At 33.7% G+C, this 25,305-nt stretch overlaps 1 protein-coding gene across 10 annotated transcripts in view; it reads left to right on the top strand.

The window, feature by feature from the left end:
* Positions 1 to 25,305, top strand: part of VRK1 (VRK serine/threonine kinase 1) — a 118,012-nt gene that overhangs the window by 53,936 nt on the left and 38,771 nt on the right. For all 10 annotated transcript variants that reach the window (XM_007473614.3, XM_056811302.1, XM_056811304.1 and 7 more), the window contains 6 exons: positions 1,952 to 2,116; positions 4,732 to 4,787; positions 15,991 to 16,060; positions 16,548 to 16,635; positions 20,900 to 21,008; positions 21,105 to 21,197. In XM_007473614.3, coding sequence (XP_007473676.1) covers positions 1,957 to 2,116; positions 4,732 to 4,787; positions 15,991 to 16,060; positions 16,548 to 16,635; positions 20,900 to 21,008; positions 21,105 to 21,197 — 576 coding nt within the window. In that variant the 5' untranslated portion in view covers positions 1,952 to 1,956. The remainder of the gene's footprint in view (positions 1 to 1,951; positions 2,117 to 4,731; positions 4,788 to 15,990; positions 16,061 to 16,547; positions 16,636 to 20,899; positions 21,009 to 21,104; positions 21,198 to 25,305) is intronic.

The following is a 25,305-nucleotide window of genomic DNA, read 5'->3' as shown; positions in this document are numbered from 1 at the left end:
TCCCAATTATTAAAATATACCCAAGTCAGCTGGGTTTTATAGAGATTTTAATTAATACAGAATTAAGGAATAAATGAAAGAGAGAGAGAGAGAGAGAAAATAATAGGAAAAGGACTAGACCAGCTTAGGCCATCCTTAAGAGAGAGATCAGTCAGTTTTTTATCCACTCACCACAAGATTTTTCCCAAGCAAGATTCTAGTGTTCAGAGAGACACCAGGCCAGCTCCATCTCAGCTGACTCCACCAGCTGAATCTGAGTCCCTCTCTCCTGAGGCCTCCTTTTAAAGGGAATTTTCTCCTATGTCACCTCCCCTAAGTTCTCACAGTAGACGATTTTCAAAGGACAGACCATTCTTAATTCACACCTAAGAAGGCTTAAATTCACACCAGAAAACCTCTGAGTAAGTTCTCACCTCTTTGCTCCTTGTAAATTCATAAGTTGCCTGACCTTTATAGGTACTTAGCACCCTTTTTTATTAGATCTAAAAATAGGCACAGCTTAATAACTTTTGCCTTACTATAAGTATGGGTTTAAGTATTTTTCATTGTTCAGCAAGGAGTTTCTTCCCCTAAAGCAGGCTTAAGTAGGGGTGGAGTAAAGGTCTCACATTCCTGATCTAAGTTCCTTCATGGGAAATGGTCTTAACCAAATCTTATGAAGACCCTAGTCTGAGAATTTTTAAGGTCCACAATTTCTTGATCATTATTCAGTCTTTCATGAATTTCAGGGTTTTTCCTAGGACCTACAATTAATTAGTATAAAGTTAAAACTAGAATTGCAATTTCTCAATTTACTAATCTATTGTATTATTTTTCTACCATACCAGACTAACAGGATTCTGAACTGAACCTTTTATGTTAGAAAAATGAAATAGTCTTGAATATGAAAAATGACAGAAAACATTAAGAAAGTATGGCATAATTTTTTAATCTGTGAAAGCAAATGAATTGCTGTGAATTTTTGTGTGTGCATATTCATTATGATCAGTGTATAGCATAGAATTAAAAATATTTTTAAAAAATTTCAAATTCTCTTTGATGTATATGCATTTGCATATGCCTTTCCTTTATAAAACTTCATTGTGCTGCTAATAGTTTTTAATCTAATTGGGTATAATTAACAATTTTATTTAATAAAAGATGATCATACTATAGGTTTTTATTATTTAGTTTATAAAATATTGAATTAATAGAGATAAACAGGTATGAAATAAAAACATCATAATTGCTTATTGAAAGTAATTGATTGAACAAGACCATTTTCATTGTGTTTTTCTTCCAAGACCTGAATGTGAACTGTCTAGATTCTAAGCCAGTGTTATAATCTAGAACAGTGATGGCAAACCTTTTAGAGACCTTGTGCTGTGTCCTACCTCTAGACACCATGTGCCATGCCCCCACTCATCCTCTGAATGCTGGGCACTTCCTGCCCCTGTTTACCCCTCACAGGGGAGGGAGAAAGTGCACCCATTGGGCTGCTGGGCCGAGGGGTGGGCGAAATGAGGAATGTCCTCAGTGAGTGTAGATAGGGCAGCTCTGCTCCCTTCCAGCTCTGCCACCTGTGAGCTGCCTACCTTACCCCCTGTGCGTTCCCATTGGGCTGCTGGGCAGAGAGTTGGATGATGTGAAAAAATGTCATTGGGGCAGTGGAGAGGGGGAAGGGAGTAGCACCGCCTGAGTCTCTCTGCCTTTCTAGTAATGAACTCAAGGGGGATAAGGGTGGTGCATACGCCCACAGAGAATGTTTCGACATGCCATCTTTGGCATGAGCATCATAAGTTCACCATCACTGACCTAGAATAAACTGACTTCCATTTCAAAATTTCGGGAATAGTAGAAACTAACAACATTTTATTGTGTGGAAACATTTACTAAGAAAAGTAAATAGAGTTTGTTTTAGAGATGTCAGAAGATTGAAACATAATTTAACAGGCTTTGTTTTATTTTATAGGGAAAATGCCTCGTATTAAAACATCACAACCTAGAAGAAGAGGTGCTGTGCAGAGAAAGCTGGCAGAACAGTTTGCAGCTGGGGAAGTTTTAATTGACCTGAGGAAACAAGAATGGAAAGTAGGACAACCCATTGGCCAAGGTGGTTTTGGCTGCCTATATCTTGGTAAGTTTGTGGATTCAGAGAGAGAGAGAAAGAGAGAGAGAGCGTGCGTGCGTGCGTGTGTGTGTGTGTGTGTGTGTGTGTGTGTGTGTGTGTGTGTGTGTGTGTGTGTGTGTTCGTTTTCCATTGGTGGTTCAGAAAATAGAACCATTATAGAATGTGGCTAATAAACATTGTGAGCTTACATTCAATTATTTCTATGGTTGATGTTGATAAAGCCTTCTTCCTATTTGTTTAATTTGTTGAGTTATAAAAGTGGATCTTGAGTATTTTATAATCTATGACATCAATTTCTGTAAACATAATCTTATATTATGTTTGATACTATATAAAGAAAACAAACAACTAGTAAAGTTAAAGGCAAACTGCCTCTCCCTTCACTCCCAGCCATTTTGACTTCACGATTTTTAAACATTGAGAGTATAAAACATTCCTACTTTTTAATGGCTCAGATTCCTAGTATAAGGTAGTGGTAGGAAAATGAAGTGTAGAGATGGTCTAAATTTTTTTTTAAGCCTTTGCCATCTGTCTTAGAACTGACATCAAATTTTGGTTCCAACACAGGAGAGTGGTAAGGACGAGGCATTGGGGTTAAATGACTTGGCTAGAGTCACATAACCAGGAAGTGTCTAAGGTCAAATTTGAACTGACTATCTACTGACCCATCTAGCTGTCCTTATGGTCTGATTTTTTTTAAGGGATCCTGAAGAGAGCCCTCATGGAGTCCTTAGATCCTGCAGATGAAAAACCTTTTAAAAATAGTTCTTAATCTGATTGCTTCAAATATGGCCTGCTTTACCAAGATTATTTGGTAATAATAATAACATTAATAGTTCATTTATGTATCACTTTTAGCACACAAAATGCTTTCCTCACAGATTATTAGATAGGTAGACTTAGTCAATTATCAAGCATTTGTTAAGAGACTATATTTTAGGCACCCTGCTAAACATTAAGGCTATGAAGACAAAATTGAAACAATTCCTCCCCTCAGGAAGTTTCCATTTAATCAGAGGAAAAGTAGAGTAGAAGTAAAGGAGTATAGCTGGTAGTAATAGTAGAATCTAGTAGAGCATTTTTGTTTGATTGATGGATTCAGAAGCTGGATTGCAGAGGGTTAAGGAGAGAAGTGAAGGCAATAGGTGTAGATGACTTTTTCAGGGAGTTTGGCTAAGAAAAGTATATAGGCCCCTATTGCGCATGGTAGGATGTTTCTGTTCCTAATTCTCCTCTTACAATAGTCTACATTTTCTACAGACTTTGAGAAGTTGATTAGTATTCTCTAAGAAAGTTATGATTTTACCCTAATCAACTTAGTAGTTATCAGTTTTATATTTCTTTGATGAGAGCAAAGTATACCCTTAGTGATTTATCTAGATTTTGAAAAATGATGGTAAACATGGTTCAAGAAGAATTATAGAGAACTTTATTCCATCTTAAATCTTGAATGAAGAGGGCAAATTTACATCAGCCAGGTATATTTACTTTGTTTTCACAAGGGTTAAATGATGTCATAAGATGACTCCTGCAAGAGGAGCCATTTGCTCAAAAACAGCAAAAAAAAACATTTTTTGTTTCATAAATCCTGTTATGAGGTTGGTGAAGTCTATGTGGACTCTTCAGAAAATAATGTCTTAAAATGCATAAGTTATATTGGATTACAAAGAAATCAATTATATTGAAATAAAGTTATCAGTATTAAAAAATATCAAAAATTATTCATGAAACCGAGGTAAAAAAGCCCTACTCTAAAGATAAAATTGTCTCCTTCCATTTTACAAAGGTAAAATTGGTCTGCATAGAGTCAAAGCAATGAACTGGATGAATAAAACTGGTGGTTTTATTTATCCTAGTTTATAAACTTTGTCACATCAAGTGACCTCTTTTCATGCTAGATCTTTTGTAATATTTGCCATCAGAAAGTGTCTAAAATACTTTAATATTTATACCTACTATGAAATATTTTAGAAATCTAGAATCAGTTCTAGATAAACATTCCTATTGACCTTAGTTATTCAGCCTGGAGGGGGAGATATGATTCTATAAAATGCAGTCTTTGGTATCTTCTCCTCATGCCTCTCTCCCTGAGCCAAGTTTGTATTACTATTTTGTGCAACTATTTCAACTTCATATTGTTTGTCTTTTATAAACCAAATCTTTTTTTGTTTTTAAATCTGACCATGTTTTTTTCTTCATCACTTAAGCACTATCTAAATGACATGTTTCCTGGGGCTATGCCTTAAGGAGCTCAGACCTCTCCCATCTGTCCATTTCAACCATGTTTGGGACTAAAAAGCTCCCTCTTTGGTGTGAAGAATGAATGCTACAGTCTTCCTTGGGTAATGATGGAAAATGTTTGCTTTTATATGATATGAACAATCTTATTATTATTTTTGCTCTTTCAGAGAGCTGTTTTTATAAGAAATAAAGTGACAGAGACCTTTTCTGAAATTTCTATAGTTGGCAGGAGAATGGAGTTTAAAATCTGGTGTAAGCATTTTGAACTATATATTTAGGCTTTTTCCATTTGGTTTTGTAGGGAAGATAAAGTTGTAAATACCTTAATGTATATATGTTAAATAGTATCTTATATCTTTTATATGAATTTTTTTTAACAGCTGATACTAATTCTTCAAATTCGGTTGGTGTTGATGCCCGTTGTGTTATAAAAGTGGTAAGAAAATATTTTAAATGATTTATTATTATTTTACTGGTCATTTAGTAATGGATGTGTCTTGTGAAATATCTTTAAATAAATTGAAATTAATTTAACCGTAATATTATATATTGAGTAGTATATGTATCATAAATGTCTCCAAAGGCAAAAATAGACTTATATTTAAGTAACAAGTTTCAAAAGGCTATCTTCCCTCTTAAATTATAATACTGGCATTAAAAAGGTCTTAAGCCTGAGTTGGATAGGAATGTAGTCAGGGTACTAGAGATTTAGTTCTTTTTCCTTTAGCTCTTTGCAACAGGAGAGAAACCCTTTAAATTTGGTTCAGTGAAAAGGAAAAAAACAAATTTAGATTAAAATTTTATCCTTTCACATTGCAGCTTTTTTTTTATCTTTCATTTAGTTATTTTCTTTTTTAGTGCCCTTGTCTTTAAAAAATTGGTATATTTAATAATTTCTTTATGATTATGATGTGAGGACAAAAAATAATTTGCTTAAAAAAATCCCTTACTTTTTGTCTTAGCATCAATATACTATATGTTGGTTCTTAGGCAGAAGAGTGATAAGGGTTAGGCAATGGGGAGTAAATGACTTGTCCAGGGTAATAATTTGCTTTTGATAGTTATTAGCATTTTTAGTAAGTTTTGAATGCATTCAGAGAACATTTTCAACCACCAATATGATATATTTTACCCATTGGAATCCAAATTAAATTTTGTTAACTGTTATTTGATACTTACTTGATTTCCAATATTTATAATCCTGAAGTTGTGAAAGTTTTACCTATTTCTTGCCCTTTTGTATATTTGAAGAATAGCCTGATTTATAAGAACACTGACTTGGATTTGTAAAGGAACTTAAATAAAGACTGTCTAATCCATATTGTGCTTAGAAACAATCCTAGTTTATCCTCGACAAATATTTGTTCAGCATTCACTTGAAGACCTTTTGTTAAGGGAAATACCTATACCAACATGGTCTTTTCCACATTTGATAAGAAATTTTTTTCTTAGATCAAATCCAGGATATGTTTCTTGGACCCTTTTTCCCATTGCTTCTAGTTCTACACTCTGGGGACAAGCAAAATATATGTAATCCCTTCCACATGTAGGTTTTTAATCAATTGAAAATGGTTACCATTGTTTTCTTCCTTTAATCTTTAACTTTTTCAGCTGGTTTTCCTGTAGCATGCTCTATAGACTTCCACCCTCCTTTACATATGCTAGTTTGTTTGTGTCCTTAAAATGTGTCAGAATGGGAATGATTTAAGATGAATGTCAATTAAATTGTTTAAAAGAATCCACACAAACTAAACCAAGGATAGTTATTGTAGGAAGCTAACACCTTTTTCATAGTGTATCTATTTAACTTTTCTAAGGAAAAAGATTGGTGTTCCCGAATTTTATTGCTAAGCTCATTTTCAGTGTGATTTAAAAGTTGTCACAAACAAGTTAATCCTTAAGTTTTAAATAGAAAATATTTACTTCACAATATTTCACTGAAAAAACTGACCTTATTCTAAAATAGATTCTGATACCTGCTGTTCATTTAGCTCAGTTCTTCTAAATTCTAACTCTGCTTTCCAGATATAAATTCTTCCAACCTAACCAGCCCCAGAATCTATCTCCTACTATATAAATAGGAGCCAATGAAAACATAGAAATGAAATAATTTTATTTTGCAGCTAACTTTACTGGAATGTAAGTATTCCCTAAGTTGAAAGATATATGTATCACTTATAGATTGGAGTCCTTGAAAGCAGGTACAACTGTTTCTTTTCATTAATTAGTGGAGATCATTATACATAATATTAAGTAAATTTCTTATTTACTATCAGAACATAAAAAGATTATGTAAGTTAGGGAAATGGAACTTATTATTGCACTTTAGACGTATGAAATTAAAGAATCTCTTTTCTAAAGAGAATTCTTTGCTAGTATATGGCTTTGTTTTATGAATGTGCTGAAAAATAGATTGGTAATGATGATTGTGAAAGCTTCTTTCTTTAAAAAACAAAACAAAACAAAACAAAACAAATCTTTACCTTCTCTCTTAGAATTGACACTAAATATCATTTCCAGGGCAGAAGAGTGGTTAGGGCTTGGCCATGAGGGTTGAATGACTTGCTGAGTTTCACACAGCTAGGAAGTGTCTGAGGTCAGATTTGAACCCAGGTTCAACTGATTCCAAGCTTGTCTCTGTCTACTCAGCCACTTAGTGGCTCTGAAAGCTTCTTTTTCAGTAAGTAATCCAAGAACAGAATTTCTTATGACCCTTTACATACAAGTGGTCTTCTTAAATATATGACTTTATAAACAAGTGTCTATTTACAGATAAGCAGATCACTTTTCTGAAACAAGCATAAATAGCTGGAGACATACATGTCTGTTTCTAAATAAATAGGAAGCAATTCTGATGTGTTAGTATGTTTACCTATTATAATTGAGTTGATTCTAAGAAAAATATTTTTGAAAAATTTTCAGATATCAAATAAAAATTGGTGTTGTCACTTGTATGCTACTTGTAGGCTACCTGTATTTGTGTCTTTACAAGGAATTGGTCAATAAATAGTTGTAATCAGTGAGGAATTCAGATGGTTATACTCCTCTAGCTATGAGAAGTTTTCAATCAGAGAATTTATTCTATCAAAAGAGTTTCCTGGGGGGCAGCTGGGTAGCCCAGTGGATTGAGAGTCAGGTTTAGAGACTGGAGATCCTGGGTTCAAATGTGACCTCAGACACTGCCTAGCTGTGTGACCTTGGGCAAGTCACTTAACCCCCTTTTCCTAGCTCTTACCACTTTTCTGCCTTAGAACCAATACCCAGTATTGATTCTAAGATGTAAGGTAAAGGTTTTTTTAAAAAAAAGTTTCCTGCCTTATGTAGAAGATTGAACTAAATGACGAAGGTCCTTGTTAGCCCAAGATTTAATAAAATGCTTTGAAGTTAATTTTATTTTAGCAAAAATAGGTGAGTAGGTGGTAGTTGTATTGGGTAGTCCTAAGTAGTTAGGAGGGTGAGGACTGTGAGGAAAGGTAGCAAGTTTTAATTCTTTTATCCTAATGTTATATTTGTGACCATCAACTTTGTTTATAGGAGAGGGATTTGGATATAAGTTGGAGATGTTTATAAGATATGCAAAACATTTCTTACTGGAATTCTTTTAACAGGTGTATTTCTCATTTTAAATAAGATGAAGGAAGGGTTCATGGAGGAGTCATATATAGACATATCACAACAAATATCTGTCTAGGCAGTGAAATACATAGTTTAGATAACTTTAGATAATAACTAGGATCTTTCTCTTAAGGAACTTGCTTTATCTTGTATAGGGACAAAATACTAAGATAGATATGATGTGTAATGTTAAAATGATAAGTGCTTTGAGTGGTAGTTTATGATGAATCCTTCACTTTATGGGAATATCAAACAGCTCATGTTACTCTTAACAAAATAGGCTGGATCTAGTACAGAAAATTTCTTTGCCAGTTTGCAAGTTGGTATGTTTCTGTTCTTGTCTGCAAGTGGTCTGTGACACATGCAATTTTTGAGTCTTTAAAAAACATTTTCCTAATCACTATCAGTATGATTTTTTTTAGCCCATTCATGAAACATAACCATGCTCTTTCATATATGCTTTGCAAAGTACAATTTCATAAATGGAATTAATTGTCAGATCTAGACTGACCTGAAATCATCTAATCTAGCTCTCTCATTTTATAAATGAAGAAACTGAATACCAAAGAGGGAAACATTTGCTCAGAGTCACATAGATAAGTGGTAGATTTAAGACTTGAACATGGACCTCCTAATTCTAAGCCCAATTTTTTTTCTGCTATACTATGTATCTTCATAAGTATATATGTGCTAACCTCTGATTCATGAAGGTAGCATATGATTCTTTTTAATATCCTGGTGATTCATTCATTCACTAAAAATTTAAGCACTAATGTTCTACTCTGATAATGTGTTTTAGAAATGATAATGGACTCTTAAAAGCCATACCAGTAGAACACAAGCTTTGATGAGTCCTCTAACTTGGAAAATCTTGGTTATGAATCTAGTGAAAGAATGTATGTGTTCTAAGCATCAACCTGGCTATGTTTAGTTATCTGTAGGATGATAACTTTGGAGGGGGCATAATAGCTCTTGAAAACCATCTGCTAAATTAATAGGGGTTTACAGTGGTGGTTAAAGTGCACACTATTTTAAAGTCATAGATTCTTTAAAGAATTGAAATGTTTGTGCTAGGCCATATTATGGAAGATTCTTAGAAAATAAGGAGTAGTTTTTGTATTTTAGGGGGACAGTCTTTTCTCTTATAATTTGACATGTGTTCCCCCAAAGCACCACCTATGCAAAATAACCCAATGAAAACCACAGAACTTATTAGGAAAATAGAGTGAGGGACCCAGCACTCCAAAACTTCATCAGAAATAATATAAAAAAAGATGGGGGGGGGTCATCTGGGTAGCTCAGTGTATTGAGAGCCAAGACCTAGCATCAGGAGGTCCTAGGTTCAAATCTGACTTCAGATACTTCCTAGCTGTGTGACTCTGGGCAAGTCACTTAACCCCCATTACCTAGCCCTTACCACTCTTCTGCCGCTCCAAGACAGAAGTTAAGGGTTTTAATTTAAAAAAAAAAAGATAGGCACCAATTAAAAATGGTAGCACAATTTTATGCATGTAAATGGTTAAGAAATATATAAATATTACAATAAACAGTGGATTACTCTATGGCCTTAGGCTGCTTCTTGGCCTTTCCTAGGAGCTATACAAGTAAATTGAGCAGGCCACAACTCTGGGCCAAGGGCAGAAAACATGGTGGACGTGGTTGGTGAAGACCAAATCTTCTCCATTACAGCTCCTTCTATACCAAAAGATATGTGTCGGATATGGCACTTTACCTTGACAAAGACTTGAAGTTTGCTTGTGGAATAGCGTGTCAGAAGGTGTTACAGGTTATGAGTTATGTTGAAGTGTTATAGTTTTCTATATTTTCTCACTATTTTTCACTGAAGAAATATTCACAAGAAGAGACTTGTTCCACATTATGAATTGGAAAAAATTTGAGTTTTTGAAAAATGCCCATTACAACAGAACTAATTTATATAAATTAGAATTTATGTAAGACAGTTGTAATGTGGGAGATAACTTGTATGTTTTGAGATTATTAGAGAATATTTTATAGAAGAGATAGCATTAAGTTGAGCTTGGAAAAATAGAAGTTTGTCAGTAGTTGTTATTATGCAGTTCAGTAATTTCCTATTCTTTGTATGCTTATTGGAAGTTTTCTTGGCAAAAAATATGGAGTAGTTTGCCACTTCCTTCTACAGCTCATTTTACAGATGAGGAAACCGAGGCAAACAAAGTTAAATGACTTGGCCAAATTTGAATAGCTAGTAAGTGTCTGAGGCTAGATTTGAACTTTGGTTCTTCAGACTCCAGACTTGGCACTCAATCCATTGGACCAACTAGCTGCCCTTTTAAGTAGTTGGAGAAAAGACATTTCAGATCTAGGGAATAGCATAATAAACAAACTTTAAAAAATGATGAAAAAGGGGATATGTTTAGGATGTAAATAATCATTTTTTGACTGGAGCTTAGAATATATAAGGGGAAATGCTATAGGATCTATCCAGAAGGGTAAACTGCAGACAGATTTGAAAGTCCTATATATCAGACTAAGGAGTAGGATTTTAGAGGAAAGGTGGAGCCATTGACAATTCTACTCTTAGAAGTATTGGTATGATGACAAAAGAGTGAGAAAGTTCTTAACTCAAACACTTATGAAACTGAGAATTGACAGTTTTTGACAGAAACATTTGGATAGGACAGTAGGAATATAGAGAAGTAAATAGGAATTTAGGGAGAAAAGATCCTATAACACAGTTAGTTGTTAGGGCCTAACTTTTGGTGCCCCTGATTCAAAATGTAAAACAATATTTCCAAGGGCAGTTATTCTAGAACAGATTCTAGCAAACCACTACTATCAGTATAAAGCTGTGATATATTCAGTTAGAACTTACTGATGTACCAACTTTTAATTTTCAAGTTTTCCTTCAGGCACTAATTTATGAAACTTGGAATAATGAGAATCAACCCGTGTAACTCAAACTATTATAATGAAAATCCCCCATAAGGAAGGATCATGAAGCTCATTTTGTGCTCTCTCCCCCACCCCCACAATGGAGAATTCCATTATAACAAAATAAAGGAGACACTTCCTTGGCATTCATTGTAGGAAAACCTATCTATTTCTGTAGAAGAACAATACTTTAACTGAAGACTATTTTATTAATATATTTCAAATTTGAATTGCTTTGCCCAGTCTACAATATCCAGGGTTTAAAGAAGAAATTAGGACTGACATTTTAACCTGGAATATCACGAAAAGTATATTTAAGAATTCTGGGTGTCAAAATGAAGATGACAACAGGGGGGAAAATCATTAAAATGTGATATATTTCAATGGCACAATCTGAATGCAATTGTCTGCCATTTAGAAATAAAGTTGTATAAAGTGTATCTCCCTTACTAAAAATTATAGAGTATGATTTAGAAATTCATATCACCACTCATGAAGAAAATCAAACATGAGTCTGAAAAGTTTTTTTCCATGCAACCACTAATTAGAGATATATATTAGTTTATACCTGAGGCGAGCCCACCAAGTTCCATCTCTACTTTTGCTGTGAACTTATTGATAATATGACTACTTGGGTCAAGTACATTAGAGTTAAGTCAATTTTCAAAATTTGATTCTGGCCAAAATTTGGGCTATTGACTGGGAAGAACAAAAAGGTGTTGGAATTTTGGGGGTTGATATTATCCAGATTAGGAAGGCAGCATAGTTTGATGAGTAAAGAGCTGGTCTCAGCATCAGAAATGTCTGAGTATAGATCCTACGAGTGTCACTTACTTAATATGTGATTCAGTGACTTGCAAGTCATTTAATCTTTCTGTATTCTAGTCAGCTCTTTTAAACTGTTAATTTACAAAGAAAGGGCCAATTCCAAATGGTGTATCAGTTTCCCCTCTCATGGGGAAGGTTGATTTCTCTCATTCCAGTGAAATCATTGCTCTAGACCCTAGCCCCATCATCCATATTAGCAACACATTTTCATTGAATTAAAACTTTTTTTTTCTATTTACCTCACTTGTTAAGACATATCCCTTGTGCATCCAATCAAGTTACTTATCTCCAGAGGTTGGGTTTCCCCCCTTCATCTATAAGAAGTATAATTATCATGAATCCCAGTTTTTTACTCATAAAGACCACATTTTTTGGTGATCAGTATTTCCACCTCTGCTTAGCTGGGTCAGGCTCACTTAGACAGAAGCAGATCAGAGGCAGGTATAGGTTGGATTGTTTTGGATACATCTTGGTTTCAGGCTCATCCTAAGGTTGTTTTGAATTGCATTCACAGAACAGATAGATTCATTAGCAGTGTTATTTACACATATGAGAGAAGAGCATGTTATAGTAAAGAGAGTACAGATGGAGAGTTATGAGGAAAACTAAGGAGCGATCAAACTGGGGTTTGAACCTTTTGCCTTTTGTTAAGATCTTAAAAAGGATTCTAGCTGTGGTGAACTTTGACCTATTTGAAAAATACTGGCCCAATCTTCCTAGCTGGGACAAAGACTTGTCTCCAGGCATTATTTGGAGGAGAATGTTGGGGAGAGCTGGAGTCAATGCCTTCTTTGCTATATTGATTCCACCCCTAGAAGTCTATCCATAGATCTGAAAGGACATTTCTTCCTTGCCCCTCCAATTTGTTTATGATGGAACCGTTTATATCTAATTCTTGGATCCATTTGGAATTTATTTTGGTATGGGGTAGGATGTATTGGTCTAAATCCATTTTCTGCTAAACTCCTTTCCAATTTTTATGGGAATTTTTGTAGAATATCAAGTCTAACCAAGAACTGAGGTTTTTGAGTTAATTGCATAAGAGTTATAAGTTCATTTGCAGTTTTTTCCTGTTCTTCTGTAAATATATTTATGTTAACTTTTCTTTTGCTATTGGCTATGCTTAATAAGGGATGACTTAACATTTTTTAAAAATGTAGAATATTCCTGAATGGTCAAGTAACAAAGTAAATCAAAAAGCACGGCCCAATTATTTAAAAATTTCAGGTGTGCTAAAATTCTGAGTGAGCTGAAATTACTGAGGAAAGTTAAGGAAAACAGAAAGTATCCTCCTACCCCTTTTGTTTTATTGATAAATAAGAGGAATAAAAGTATTTTAGGGCCTCCATCCAGGTTAGATAGGATAATGAGAAAGGATAAGAAAGAGAAGGTACATTGCTCCTCGGATTTTTGGTATATTTTATTTGTAGATACTTATGAACAAATACTCAAACAAAAAATTACAAAAACACATTTGTTGAAAAAATTTATTAGTTATTAACAGAAACAAAAGATGTATTCTTTAATTTTGATTAATAGACAAATGCCATAGGCTGTTATATTTGACAAAATCAGCTATTATTTTTTGTCTGTTGCTTCTGTTGAGGAAGATCAGTCTTGGACAGGAAGACGGGATAATTGTTGATACCCAAGAAAAGTAAGGAAATAACAAAAGGGCATCTTTTTGTCCTTGATGGTTTCTAGTTACTAGTTCCAAAGTAACTACATTCAAGGGTACTGAGTGAACTGCCAGATGTGATTGCTGAGCCACTGCCAGTGATGCCAGGTAATGGAGAATAGGGAATGGAGGAAGAATAAATGTGTTCTCAGTTTTCAAAAAAGAAAAGATATTGTAATCTGCAAACTATAGGACACTGAACTTAAATTCAGTTCCTGGTAAAATTCTAGAATGTAATTTAAAAAACCCAACAATATACCTTTTGTTTTGACTTGACCTTCACTTACCTCTTTTTCTACTCAGAAAAACCTTTAAAGCACAGAATACAAAAGTAAAAGACTAAAAAGCAGCTCAACAAAACTAATACATCAACAGTGTGTCCTGGGTTATATGCAGTGTTCCACACTCATATTAGTGCATCAGTACTGCAAAGATGTGCTCGTATTCCACCCCCCCCACCCCCCCGCCTTTTTCTAACCTTTACTTACTTAGAATCTTAGAATCGATCCTAAGTGTATCTGTTTTAAGGTAGAAGAGCATTAAGGGCTAGGCAATTGGGGTTATGTGTGTTGTGGTTAAAAGTCTCTGGAGGCTGTGTTTTAATTTGTAATTATTAAACAGTGAAAGCAGGTTGGGGAGAGAAAAGGCACATAATCACATGGCCATCACATGGCAAGTTGTCTAGTTCGCTGCTCCCTGCATGTCCTCCATTCACTAAGAAAAGGACTGCATTGCTTTCTTGCAAAGAGAAGGCAAACTTTCTTGATGCGTATAAGCCCACAACTTTCCAAATAAAGATGTGCTTAGAAAGTACTTTGTCTGAAAGAGACTTAGAAGGGTTTTTTTTTTAATTCTTAATTTTTTATTCTTATTATTTTTTTATTAAAGCCCTTACCTTCCATCTTGGAATCAATACCATGTATTGGTTCCAAGGCAGAAGACGGGTAAGGGCTAGGCAATGGGGGTTAAGTGACTTGCCCAGGGCCACATAGCTGGGAAGTATTGAGACTTAGGAGTTTAAGTGGAATGTAAACCTGAGCAATATTTAGAGTTTATTAAGAGAAAAGCTGAGTCTTCATTTAAAGAAAATCTCATAACTGCTAGAGCTGTGCAGATGAGCAACAGAGAAGTTTTGGAGATTTGGGCTTCATTTTACTTCTTCAGAGAATGGCTAGCTAATCACTTGCCCAGTGTCCAATTTGAGGAGCATTCTTGGTCAGGTAGAGATTTGACTGAACTTCCCTAAGTTCTCATTTCCCTTCGTTTAATTTCCTTCAAATTAAATGAACCCCTAAGTATTGGGGTTCTGGACTACATGATAAAAATGGAAACAGGTAAAGATATAGAGAACTTAGTTCTCAAATTAATTGAATTAAGAATTCAATTCTTAAATTCTGTTATTTTGTGATGAATTATTGAGTGGAATTTTAACTGAAATATTAGACCAACCCCACAGTTGGCATTTTCTACAGCACTTTTTGTTGTAACAAAGAACTGGAAACAGAATAAATGCCCATCAATTGGGGAAAGAATATATATATATATATATACACACACACACATACATATACTTATATATATATATATATATAATACATAAACATAATGGAAATATTACACTGTAAGAAAAATATGAAGAATACTATCCGCCCTTGTATCTCTCCTTTATGGTATCTTGCTGCTTCAGCTGTCTCAGCAAGAGACCCCTTACCTTCTGACTTGGAATCAATACCGTGAATTGGTTCCAAGGCAGAAGAACAGTAAGGGCAATGGGGGTTAAGTGACTTGCCCAGGGTCACACAGCTAGGAAGTGTCTAAGGCCAGATTTGAACCTAGGACCTCCTGTCTAGGCCTGGCTCTCAATCCACTGGGCTACCCAGCTGCCCCCTCATTGACCTATCATAAGAATAAAATTAGTGAGTGTCAAGGTCAGTTTAAAAATATGATACAAAAGCCCATTGATTAGAATACATTTTCTGTTGGAATGTTGCTACATTGTCAAAATTGAGGAATATGAAGACTTTTGAGAAGCACTGGCAAACTTGTATGAACTGATGTAGAATGAAGTAAACAAAGGTAGGAAAACTACATAATGACATCAAAATTTTATTCAGAATGTAATAATCTTGCAAAAGTATTAGTAGATGATATGGAATATTTCATATACTGTCAGCATGGACAATATGATGTGCTAGTTAGTTTTTCTTAACTGTTTTTTATTCTTTTTCTTTATTTCTAGTTAAAAGAATATCTATGGTTGGGTCAGGAGATAAATTTGGAAATAATGGTGATATAAAAAATGAATATTAAAAAAATTTAAAATGCCACAAACTTTTGTTACAAACTTTGAGCCTGCTTACCTGATTTTACCCATCTTATCCCATGTAAAAATAGGCATTAGGGGAAAAAGTAAGACTGAGGATATTCTGAGTATGTTTTAGAATTTATTACATTGGACTTAAACTTGAGCATGGGGATATTTATCAATAAATATTTCATAAATGGAACAATAAATTAAAGTTAGAGTAATTTGCCTGTTATATTTTAATGGAGCAAATCTCATTCTGATATGGTAGAACTAATTTTAAGTAATTTGTATTTTAAGGAACCAAGTGACAATGGACCTCTTTTTACTGAACTAAAGTTCTATCAGAGAGCTGCTAAACCAGAGCAAAGTAAGATATTTATTACATATTTTAATGTGATTTTTCTTTTCATATGCTAGCTCTATTTGTATTACCTGAATCTAGATTATATCTTGTTTTATTATAAAGCTTTCACTTATTTTTACATCTTTAAAATTGTCTTTAGGATCAAATATAAATTCCTCTATTTAGCTCTTAAATTACGCAATATGCCCCAGCCTATTTTTCCCAGTCTCATTTTATCTGCCTCCCTCCAATTCCTCTCCCATCCCCACATTTTTGTAATCCAGCCAAACTTATCTCTTGCTGAGGATATACATACAACATTTCCCAAAACTTCTGCTTCAGGATAGTAAATTAACTCTCAATCTCTGTATTCGTAGTTATTAATTTATTAATAAATAATTTGATGTTTCCTTCTGTGTAAAGCAAATTTGTAAATTTTTTCTACAAAAGGCTTTTATTTACATTTATATATAGTAAACATTAAATCAAACTTTTGTTTTTTAACTTGTAGTTAAAAAATGGATTCATTCCCATAAACTGAAGTACCTGGGTATTCCTAAGTATTGGGGTTCTGGACTACATGATAAAAATGGAAACAGGTAAAGATATAGATTATAGGTTTGGTGTAACTTTTTAATGATTAATTTTTTAAAACAGTAAATCTTTCCTATCACAATAAGCATACTTGATATGATATTCATTAAGCATGTCTGTTTACCTATCTAACTTTACTCAAGTAACATTGTGATGTTTTATTTTGTTGTTCAGTTGTTTCTTTTGTGATCCTTGTAACCCGACTCCATTTGGGTTTTCTTGGCAAAGATACTGGAGTGATTTGCCATTTCCATCTCCAACTTTTTCCAGATGAGGAAACTGAGCGAAACAGGGTTAAGTGACTTTTCAGAGTCATACAACTAGGAAATATCTGTGGCCAGATTTTAAATTCAGGAATTTGTCTTCCTGACCCCAGGCTAGACTTCCTAACTGCCTGGATATTTTGTTAGCATAATAATTATTTGTTTCATGGGTCAGAAATAGATACTTATCTTTTGAATACTAATAACTTATAGGTATATTTTATAGCTGTAAGAGTTAGAACACAACAGTCTCTGAATTTTATACTTTCACCATTATTAGTCTTGATTCTTTACATCTCCTTTTCCTCTATATCTAGTCAGTTGCCAAATCTTACCCTTTCTGTCTCCACAATATTTTTGACATTTGATCACCTCTCAACTAGATCATTAGAAGCTTCTAATTGGTCTTCTTGCCTCTGTTCTTGACAGTCTAGTCTGCCTTCCACACTGATACCATATTAATTTTCCTTAAGTGCAGATCTATGTAATTTCTCTCCTTAGTCAATGCCAGTGGCTTCTTGTTGCCTTTAGAATAACATAATGCTTCTTTATCCTTTAAAGTTCTTTATAATCTTGTCTAACCTATATCTCCAGCATCATTGGACATTTAGTTCCCCCCTCTGACACTCTCTGATCTAGCCTGACTAGCCTTCTTTTTCTTCCTTACACATGACACTTCCATGCCTTATCTCTGTGTCTGTGAACTGACTGTCCCCATGCCTGAAATATGCTCCTTCCTTACCTCAATCTTATAAAGTTCCATGCTTTCTTAAAATAAAAATCAAGTATCAGCCTCTGAATGATAAAGCCTTTTCCTGATCTAAATCCAGTTACTGATGCCTTCTCTATGTTGTATCTTTGTTGCTTATTATGTGTATTAATTTTATATTTATCTTGTATACATTTTTATGTGTATTTGTTGTTAACAATGTTTGAATATAAGTGTTTACAAGTATGGATCATTTTATGCTTTGTACTTGTTTAGCTGTTGTACCTAACACACAGTAAATGCTTAATAAATGCTTGTTGACTAATATTACTAATTGGATGTATGGTACAACACAGAATTTATGACAAGATACATAGAATTTTAGTACTAATGTGTAAGAACAAGAGCCATTCCTTAGTAGATAAATGGTCAAAAGCTATGAATAACCCTTTTTCAAAAGAAGAAATGCACGCTGTTAACAACTTTAGAAAAATGCTATAGAAGCATTAAAAATAAGACCACTACAAATTATAATGGTCCACCTCAAACCTTTCAGACTGGAAAAGGTGACAAAACTGCAATTGCTAGTAGAGTTGTGGGAGAGCTGGCACATTAGACTCAGAATTATTTATCTTTGCAGAATGCAATATAGGACTATACTAACAATAGGCCTATGCATATCATTAGTAGGTGTATACTCTGAAGAGATGACTGTAGAAGAATAGCATCTATGTGTACAAAAAAGTTTTGTAGGAGCAGTTTTTGATATAGCAAAAAAATGTGCTTATCAATTGGATAATGGCAAAGAAATCACTCTTAAGGCTTATGAATGCAATAGAATATTATTGCATTGTAAGAAATGCTGAAACGCACAGATGCAGAACAACTTGGCAAGACTTGTTTGATCTGATACAGAGTGAAATGAACAAGTTCAAGAAAAATATATGACTACAATAATATAAAGAAAAACTACTTTGAAAGACAAGAATTTTCAGTGTCTAATCATTACCCCACAAGTTGTTGATGAAGCAGGCTTTCCTATTCTTAGCAGAGAATTGATGAACTAGAAATGCAGGAGGAGCCATACATTTTTAGAGATAGCCAAGGTGTGATTTTGTTTTGTGTGTCTTTACTTAGTTGTTATAAAGTAGGGACTTTTTATTTTTTGATGACAGAAGTACTGTGGAGAATGGAATGGAAATAGATGGATAAGGATAGTAATGGAGGGAGAAAAAAGAAAAGGATCAGTGAAACATGAAAAATAGAAGAAAGCAGAAGGGTATTCAGAGGGACACACAGAGAAGCCAAGCAGTATTAGTATTACGTTATAGGTACAATATATGTAAAAAAGATAAAGCTTTTTCACAGATTCAGATTCACAGTTTCACATGCAGAGTTCTTTTTCTGTTTTTCATATATTGGAATGACTTGTGTGTGTTTACCTCCCAAGAAAGGAAGGTAGTCAGCAATATCAATCTGCAGAGAAGTCAAGAAGGATGAGTATTGAGAAGAAGGCAGAAATTAATGTAGCCTAAGATTGCATTAGCTTTTGTCAGTCATGTCACACTATTGGCTCATGCTGTTTAGCTAACTCTTTTTCACCTGTTAAGTAAGACTCATTCTTGTGTAGTTGATTTTTTTGACCCTCAGTAAAGGACTTCATATTTATTTCTATTAAATCTTGTTGAATTCAGTTAATTTCCATTTTGAGAATTTTTGAAATCCTTTTTTTGTTATAAGATTGAATATTTCTTTCTCTCATGTCATCTGAAAATGAAATAAGCATGTTGTCAATATAGTAACCAAGTTGTTGTGGAATAAGATTGCGCACTTAAAGAATATCAGTAGATGTTATTCTAGGTTGACTTTATTTAAAATACTCTTCAGGTCTGATCACTTACTCACCTAACCGGTCTATCATTCAGTATTTATCTTTTGCTTTGCCATACTTCTTTTTCCATTTTGCATCACTGCTTGTGATATAGCTTAGTCATTATATCTCATCAGAAGAAAAACTTGAGACGTAGAGAAATATTTTAGATAACACCATAGTGGAAACAGCACTGAAATGAGAGTGAGGAGAACTACATTCCACTTTTAACTATGTGGCCTTGAACATTTATTTCATCTTTCAGTTCTATAAAGTGAAACAAACAAGCTAATATCTAAGGACTTTTCTAGTCCTAGAACTTTCTTATTTTATAAGTATTAGTTGAAAGTATAAATCTTTAAAAAATTTTACGTTGATGTTATTTGCATTTAATTCCCTGTTCTGCAGAGTTAATCAGTATTTAAAAACAATTGTTTTATGCCTTATCTTGGATATTTAAATGATTTTTTTGTGTGTGTATTGTTGAAGAAGTCTGTTATATTCAAATCCTGCCCACTTTGAACATAATGAGTTATGTTTCTTCTTGTTTTGATTCATGAATATACATTTGATTAGTTACACCAGTAAAAGTTAAGGTGTATATGTTTTCTACTCTAAGGATGCCGTAGGTTTTAAGTGTAGGATAAGAAGATTTAGAACTAGAAGGGATCCTTAGACATATCCTGTTATAAATCCTATATTTTACAGATAAAGATACAGAATCCCAGAAAAAAGAAACTACTTGGTTAAGGGCATACACATAATCACTAGCAGAGATAATACTTGAAGCCATGTCTTCTGACTCTGAATCTAGTGGCCTTTCTACTATATTCTACATGTTAAGTATTGAGAAAAATAGAGATGGTGAAAGTGATAGTCAAAGTAAAAATGAAAAAAGTGTGTTTATAACAGATAAATTTGTAGTACATTTGCTGCTTAATATATAGTAAAAACTTGTGTCTAGTTAGTATTCTATATTTTTGATGCAATTTGCTGACACTATCAAGTTGGCTAATTTTATTTGTACAGGGTATGATATTTAGTCTAGATATTAATGATTTGACATCTTTTGACATGTGTTTTAATGAAAAAAATATATTTAGCAACTTTGGAGTAAAAATGTATTTTTCAAAAGAGCCATTACATGAAAGCAATCAATAAGAATGCTAGTGACTCTAAAAATGGAAAAAATATTAGTGAATATTCAAGATTTTGTCAAATGGGCAATATCCTATTAACACTTTGACAGGCCAGTATAAAGCAAAAATCTTAAGTGAAGGTCATCATTAATTTCCAATAGAAAAATTGTTTTTTTATGTATTTGTGTCTTGATAACTTTTTCCCAGGAAGAGGTAAGCCCAATCTTTTATTTGCAAAGTGGGTCACTAAATTGAGTTTCTTGCATTGACTTTATGTTTTGCCTTCAGTTACAGGTTTATGGTAATGGATCGTTTTGGGAGCGATCTCCAAAAGTTGCATGAAGCTAATGCTAAAAAGTTTTCACGAAAAACTGTCTTGCAGCTAAGTTTAAGAATAGTAAGTGTTTGTAATACTGTATAAGCTACTTTAAGTTACATACATGTCCTCTGCTGGTTGGAATTAGTATTACATTAATTTCTGTTGTTTTCTTAGCTGGATATTTTGGAATATATCCATGAGCATGAATATGTACATGGAGATATCAAGGCCTCAAATCTTCTTCTGAGCTATGAGAATCCCGACCAGGTAGTTTTATGATTTTAATTTTTTTTTTCTATTTAAGACCTATTCAGTAAATTGAGTTACTTTGAACTTTTGAACCCCAGGAGAAGTTTAACTTTTTCAAAGTGGATATTGTAATAATAATATTTCTACTTGACACTTTTATCTAGTTAGCATTCTATATTTTTGATGCAATTTGCTGACATTTTTATCAAGTTGGCTATTTTGCCCTAAAGAATGCTCAGGAAGAGTGCTTGCGAATACAAAATGAATTTCAAATAGCTATTTGGGGGTGGAAGCTTAAAATTATATAGTGCACCAATGAATTATGTTTGCCTGTCTGCTTTGTCACTTTTTCATTTCTTTTGTTCAAGAAATCCATCAAATGTAAGTCTTCTCTTACTTAGAAAATTTGGTCTTTAACATGTTGATTATTCAAATCAGTTGTTTTACAGAAATATCTCAGCTGTCTAGTTTTTTATACTCTTTAGTGTCTAGAATTCAAATGTGTATTTCCATGGTCTCTTCCTTTCCCTCCACAAATTTTACTTTATTAGGAAAGAAGAAAGACCAATATTACTGTACTTTTAATATAGTTGACAGAGTTAGTGAGGTGTAGGTAAATTTCTCACCTTCTATATATTTGATAAAGGTAGCATTGGATTGATAGCTATAGAAATGTACCCTAATCTTTAAAAAAAACATAGTTTCTTAGTTAATCTAAGAGGATGGCATGTATATTTTAATTGTCTTTATTATGTTCTTTATTTTATCTCATTATTTGTTAATGAAGTTAATTTTAAGGGTCAGAAAGGCATCTCCTATCCATTCACTGACATTTGATAGCTAATGCTACCTAGATGAATAATTATGGAGTATACCTTACCCTGTACCATTAAAAGCTGCAAACAAAACCCACCCACAATGCAAGAATATTCTGAGGAAATTTAGTAAGATTATTGAAGGATATGAGTTATTGAAGAGGTGAAATATAGCCAGGATTGTGACAAGTTCTGGAGTATGAATGTTGCTTCACACCCCTTCCTGTATTTCCAGATGATGCATGGTCAATCAGAGTCAATTATAGAGCATCTATTATTTATTTATAGACTATCAGTGTGCTTCTCTTCTAAGATCTGGAGAATATCAAGACAAAAGCAAAACAATCCCTCTCCTCATGGACCTTTCATTTTGATGGGGGAGATACATGTATACATATTGGTAAATATAAAATGTGTATAAAATAGGTGCACGTTATGCTTAGATGAGAAGGCACTAGCAGATGGGGGAATCTCAGAAGGTTGCAGAAAGAATGTGGTACTTGAGCTGATTCTTGAAGACAACCAGATATTCCAAGAGGTAGAGTTGTAGAAGAAAGAGCATTCTAGAAGTCAGGTTTATTTTGTGCTAATTGGCCAGAGTTATCGCGCCTAGATAAACTTTCTATGATTATGATTGGCTTTCATGATTGGCTTAATACATACTCAAGACATCCAATGGCCTTAGTCAGCTTTAGCTGTCTTTCTTTTGTCCAGGGGAAAAACTTCTGAACTAAGTTTTTAAAATTAACCTAAAGGTGATACACAGTTTTTGGGAATTGAAGCTTATTTTAGGATGAAAAGACTGTTCAGCCTAGATCCCAATAAATATACTAAGAAAGATTTTGATTGAAGGTACTATTATCTTTGAGTAGGGAGAGGGGCACTTTGAATCAGTTGAATGTTGACTTGGGATGTTGAGGTTTGTTTATAGCTGCCTAAATTAGGCATGGTTGAAGATAAGAAAGAGACCATTATATTACTTCTCACATATTATTCTTGTTGGTAATTTTTATAGTTGTCATAGAATTGGTGGCAGGCTTTTTTTTTTTTAAATCCTTACTTTCTATCTTGGAATCAATACTAAGTATTGGTTCCAAGGCAGAAGAGCAGTAAGAGTGAGGCATTGGAGTTAAGTGACTTGCGCAGGGTCACAGAGCTAGAAAGTATCTGAGGGCAGATTTGAACCCAGGATCTCCTGTCTCTAGGTCCAATTTTATCCACTCAGCCACTTAGTTGTCCTCTTAGATCTTTCAAGCCATTTTGCTTTATATATGAAGTTTCTAGGCCAGAGACAAAAGAACTAAGAATATAGATGATGATGGATTATGTTAATTAAGATAGTATGATGTAATGAACACTGTCATTTTAAATTATAGAAGATATATAATACAGAATGTAATAGGTATCTAGTTTCAATTCATAGTTAAATATAATATAGTATGATTATATGAAAATAATTTCATAAAACTAGTTTGAGGATATCATCTACTTTTTTTTTTTAAGTATTCTTAATAAAGTTGTTCTTTTTTCTATTTTTCACTCTCAGTCAGTTCTCTTCTTTGGTCAGTTGCAGTTCATTTTTTAAATGCCTGGCTGGGTTTAGGGGTGTAATCTGTGGTCTTGGAACAGATCAAAGTTAAATGAGCTCAGAACTTTTTCTCCATCTTCTCTTTCTCCCTTCTCTTCTTTTTACTTAAAAAAAGTAATTTCTTGAAGTATATTTTAGTATTTTTATATTGGGAACATTATCTGTAAACTAGTAAAATTTTGTAATATATGTAATAATCATTTCTAGTACTTACAGCTGAAGAGCCCTTCAAAAATTATCTAGTCTAAGCCTCACATTTTATAGATAAGGAAACTGAGGCACAGAAAGAGATGTAGTTAAAAAGTGACAAAGCTGCCATTCATACTCAGGTTCTGTGCTTCCAAATCTGTTACTCTTTTCAGTTTTCTTCTGTTTATCACTTTATGAAGTGAACAGATTTATCTTATAAATCAGCCTGAGCAACTGGATATTATGCTATAATAATGGTTCATTAGCAGAACTAGAGTTAAAATATTTTTTTTTTGGCCAGAGGTGTGAGGGGGTGGTGGGTGGCAGGGATGGAGGTGATGGAGGGTAGGGCTGGGAGCAGGAAGGAACAAATGATCTCTACCAACTGGTGCTTATTAAGTGACCACTATGCACTAATCAAAACTACATGGTACTAGGTTAAATATAGAAAAATTGATCGATGTAACCATACTTAATATACCAAAATGATCAAAAGTAGTAGCATAGGGTTCTCATGCATAGTAACTATTGATCAAAATATTTTTTTTTGGACATGATTGATCAGGTGAAGAGCATTTGTATGTAATAATTCTGCTACTTGTATTATTGTTTTAATTTAGTTGACTATAGTTGATTCTTTAAATCAACACATAAAATATAAAATGCAATAATTTTGTCTGTGCTTATTCCTTCAATTTTTAGAAAATTGGAAATCATTCTGATTCTCTCCTTTGATATTGCCACCACTCTAGAGTACTTCAATTTGGATTATTACAATAATAGACTTTTGATGGGTCTACCTGCCTATAGTCTCTTCCCACTCCAATCCATTTTCCACTTAGTAATGAAGTAACATTCCTAAAACACAGGTCCAATCATGTTATTCCTTCCTACTCAGTAAACTTTAGTGACTTCCTATTGCCTCTAGGATCAAACAAAATGTTCTTTTTAACTTTCAAAGCCCTTTATATCCTACCTACCTCCTTCCTGTTTTCCTTTCTTACAGTTTATCCCACTTATGCTTATACCTTCCAATGACACTGGTCTCTTGGCTGTTCTATCAACCAAGATACTTCATATCTTGGCTACAGGCATTTTCTCTGACTGTTCTTCATGCCTGGAACACTCTCCCTTCTGTGCTCCAACCACTGGATTCTCTGGCTTCCTTTGAAATCACAACTAAAGATGTCTCCTTCTATATGAAGCCTTCCTTAATCCCTATTAATTCTAGTGCTTTCTCTTCTTTTATTTCCTATTTATCTTGTATATAGCTTACATTTGTATATGTGATCCATGTTGTCTCTCAATATATTTTAGCCCCCTTGAGGGCAAAGACTGTCTTGCCTTGTTTTGTATCCCTAGCATTTAGCATAATTCCTGGTGTATAGTTGGTGCTTAATCACTGTTTATTGACTTGAATTAATAAACACCAATAAGGGGGTTAGAAACCCTAAATGATCACCCTAGTGCAAATATCAATAATATGGAAATAGGTCTTGACCAATGACACATGTAAAACCCAGTGGAATTGTGC

This window comes from Monodelphis domestica, chromosome 1 (genome assembly GCF_027887165.1).
Source record: "Monodelphis domestica isolate mMonDom1 chromosome 1, mMonDom1.pri, whole genome shotgun sequence".
Taxonomy (NCBI): domain Eukaryota; kingdom Metazoa; phylum Chordata; class Mammalia; order Didelphimorphia; family Didelphidae; genus Monodelphis; species Monodelphis domestica.
The sequence above is the reverse complement of the archived record's forward strand: the minus strand, read 5'-3'. Positions and strand labels throughout refer to the sequence as shown.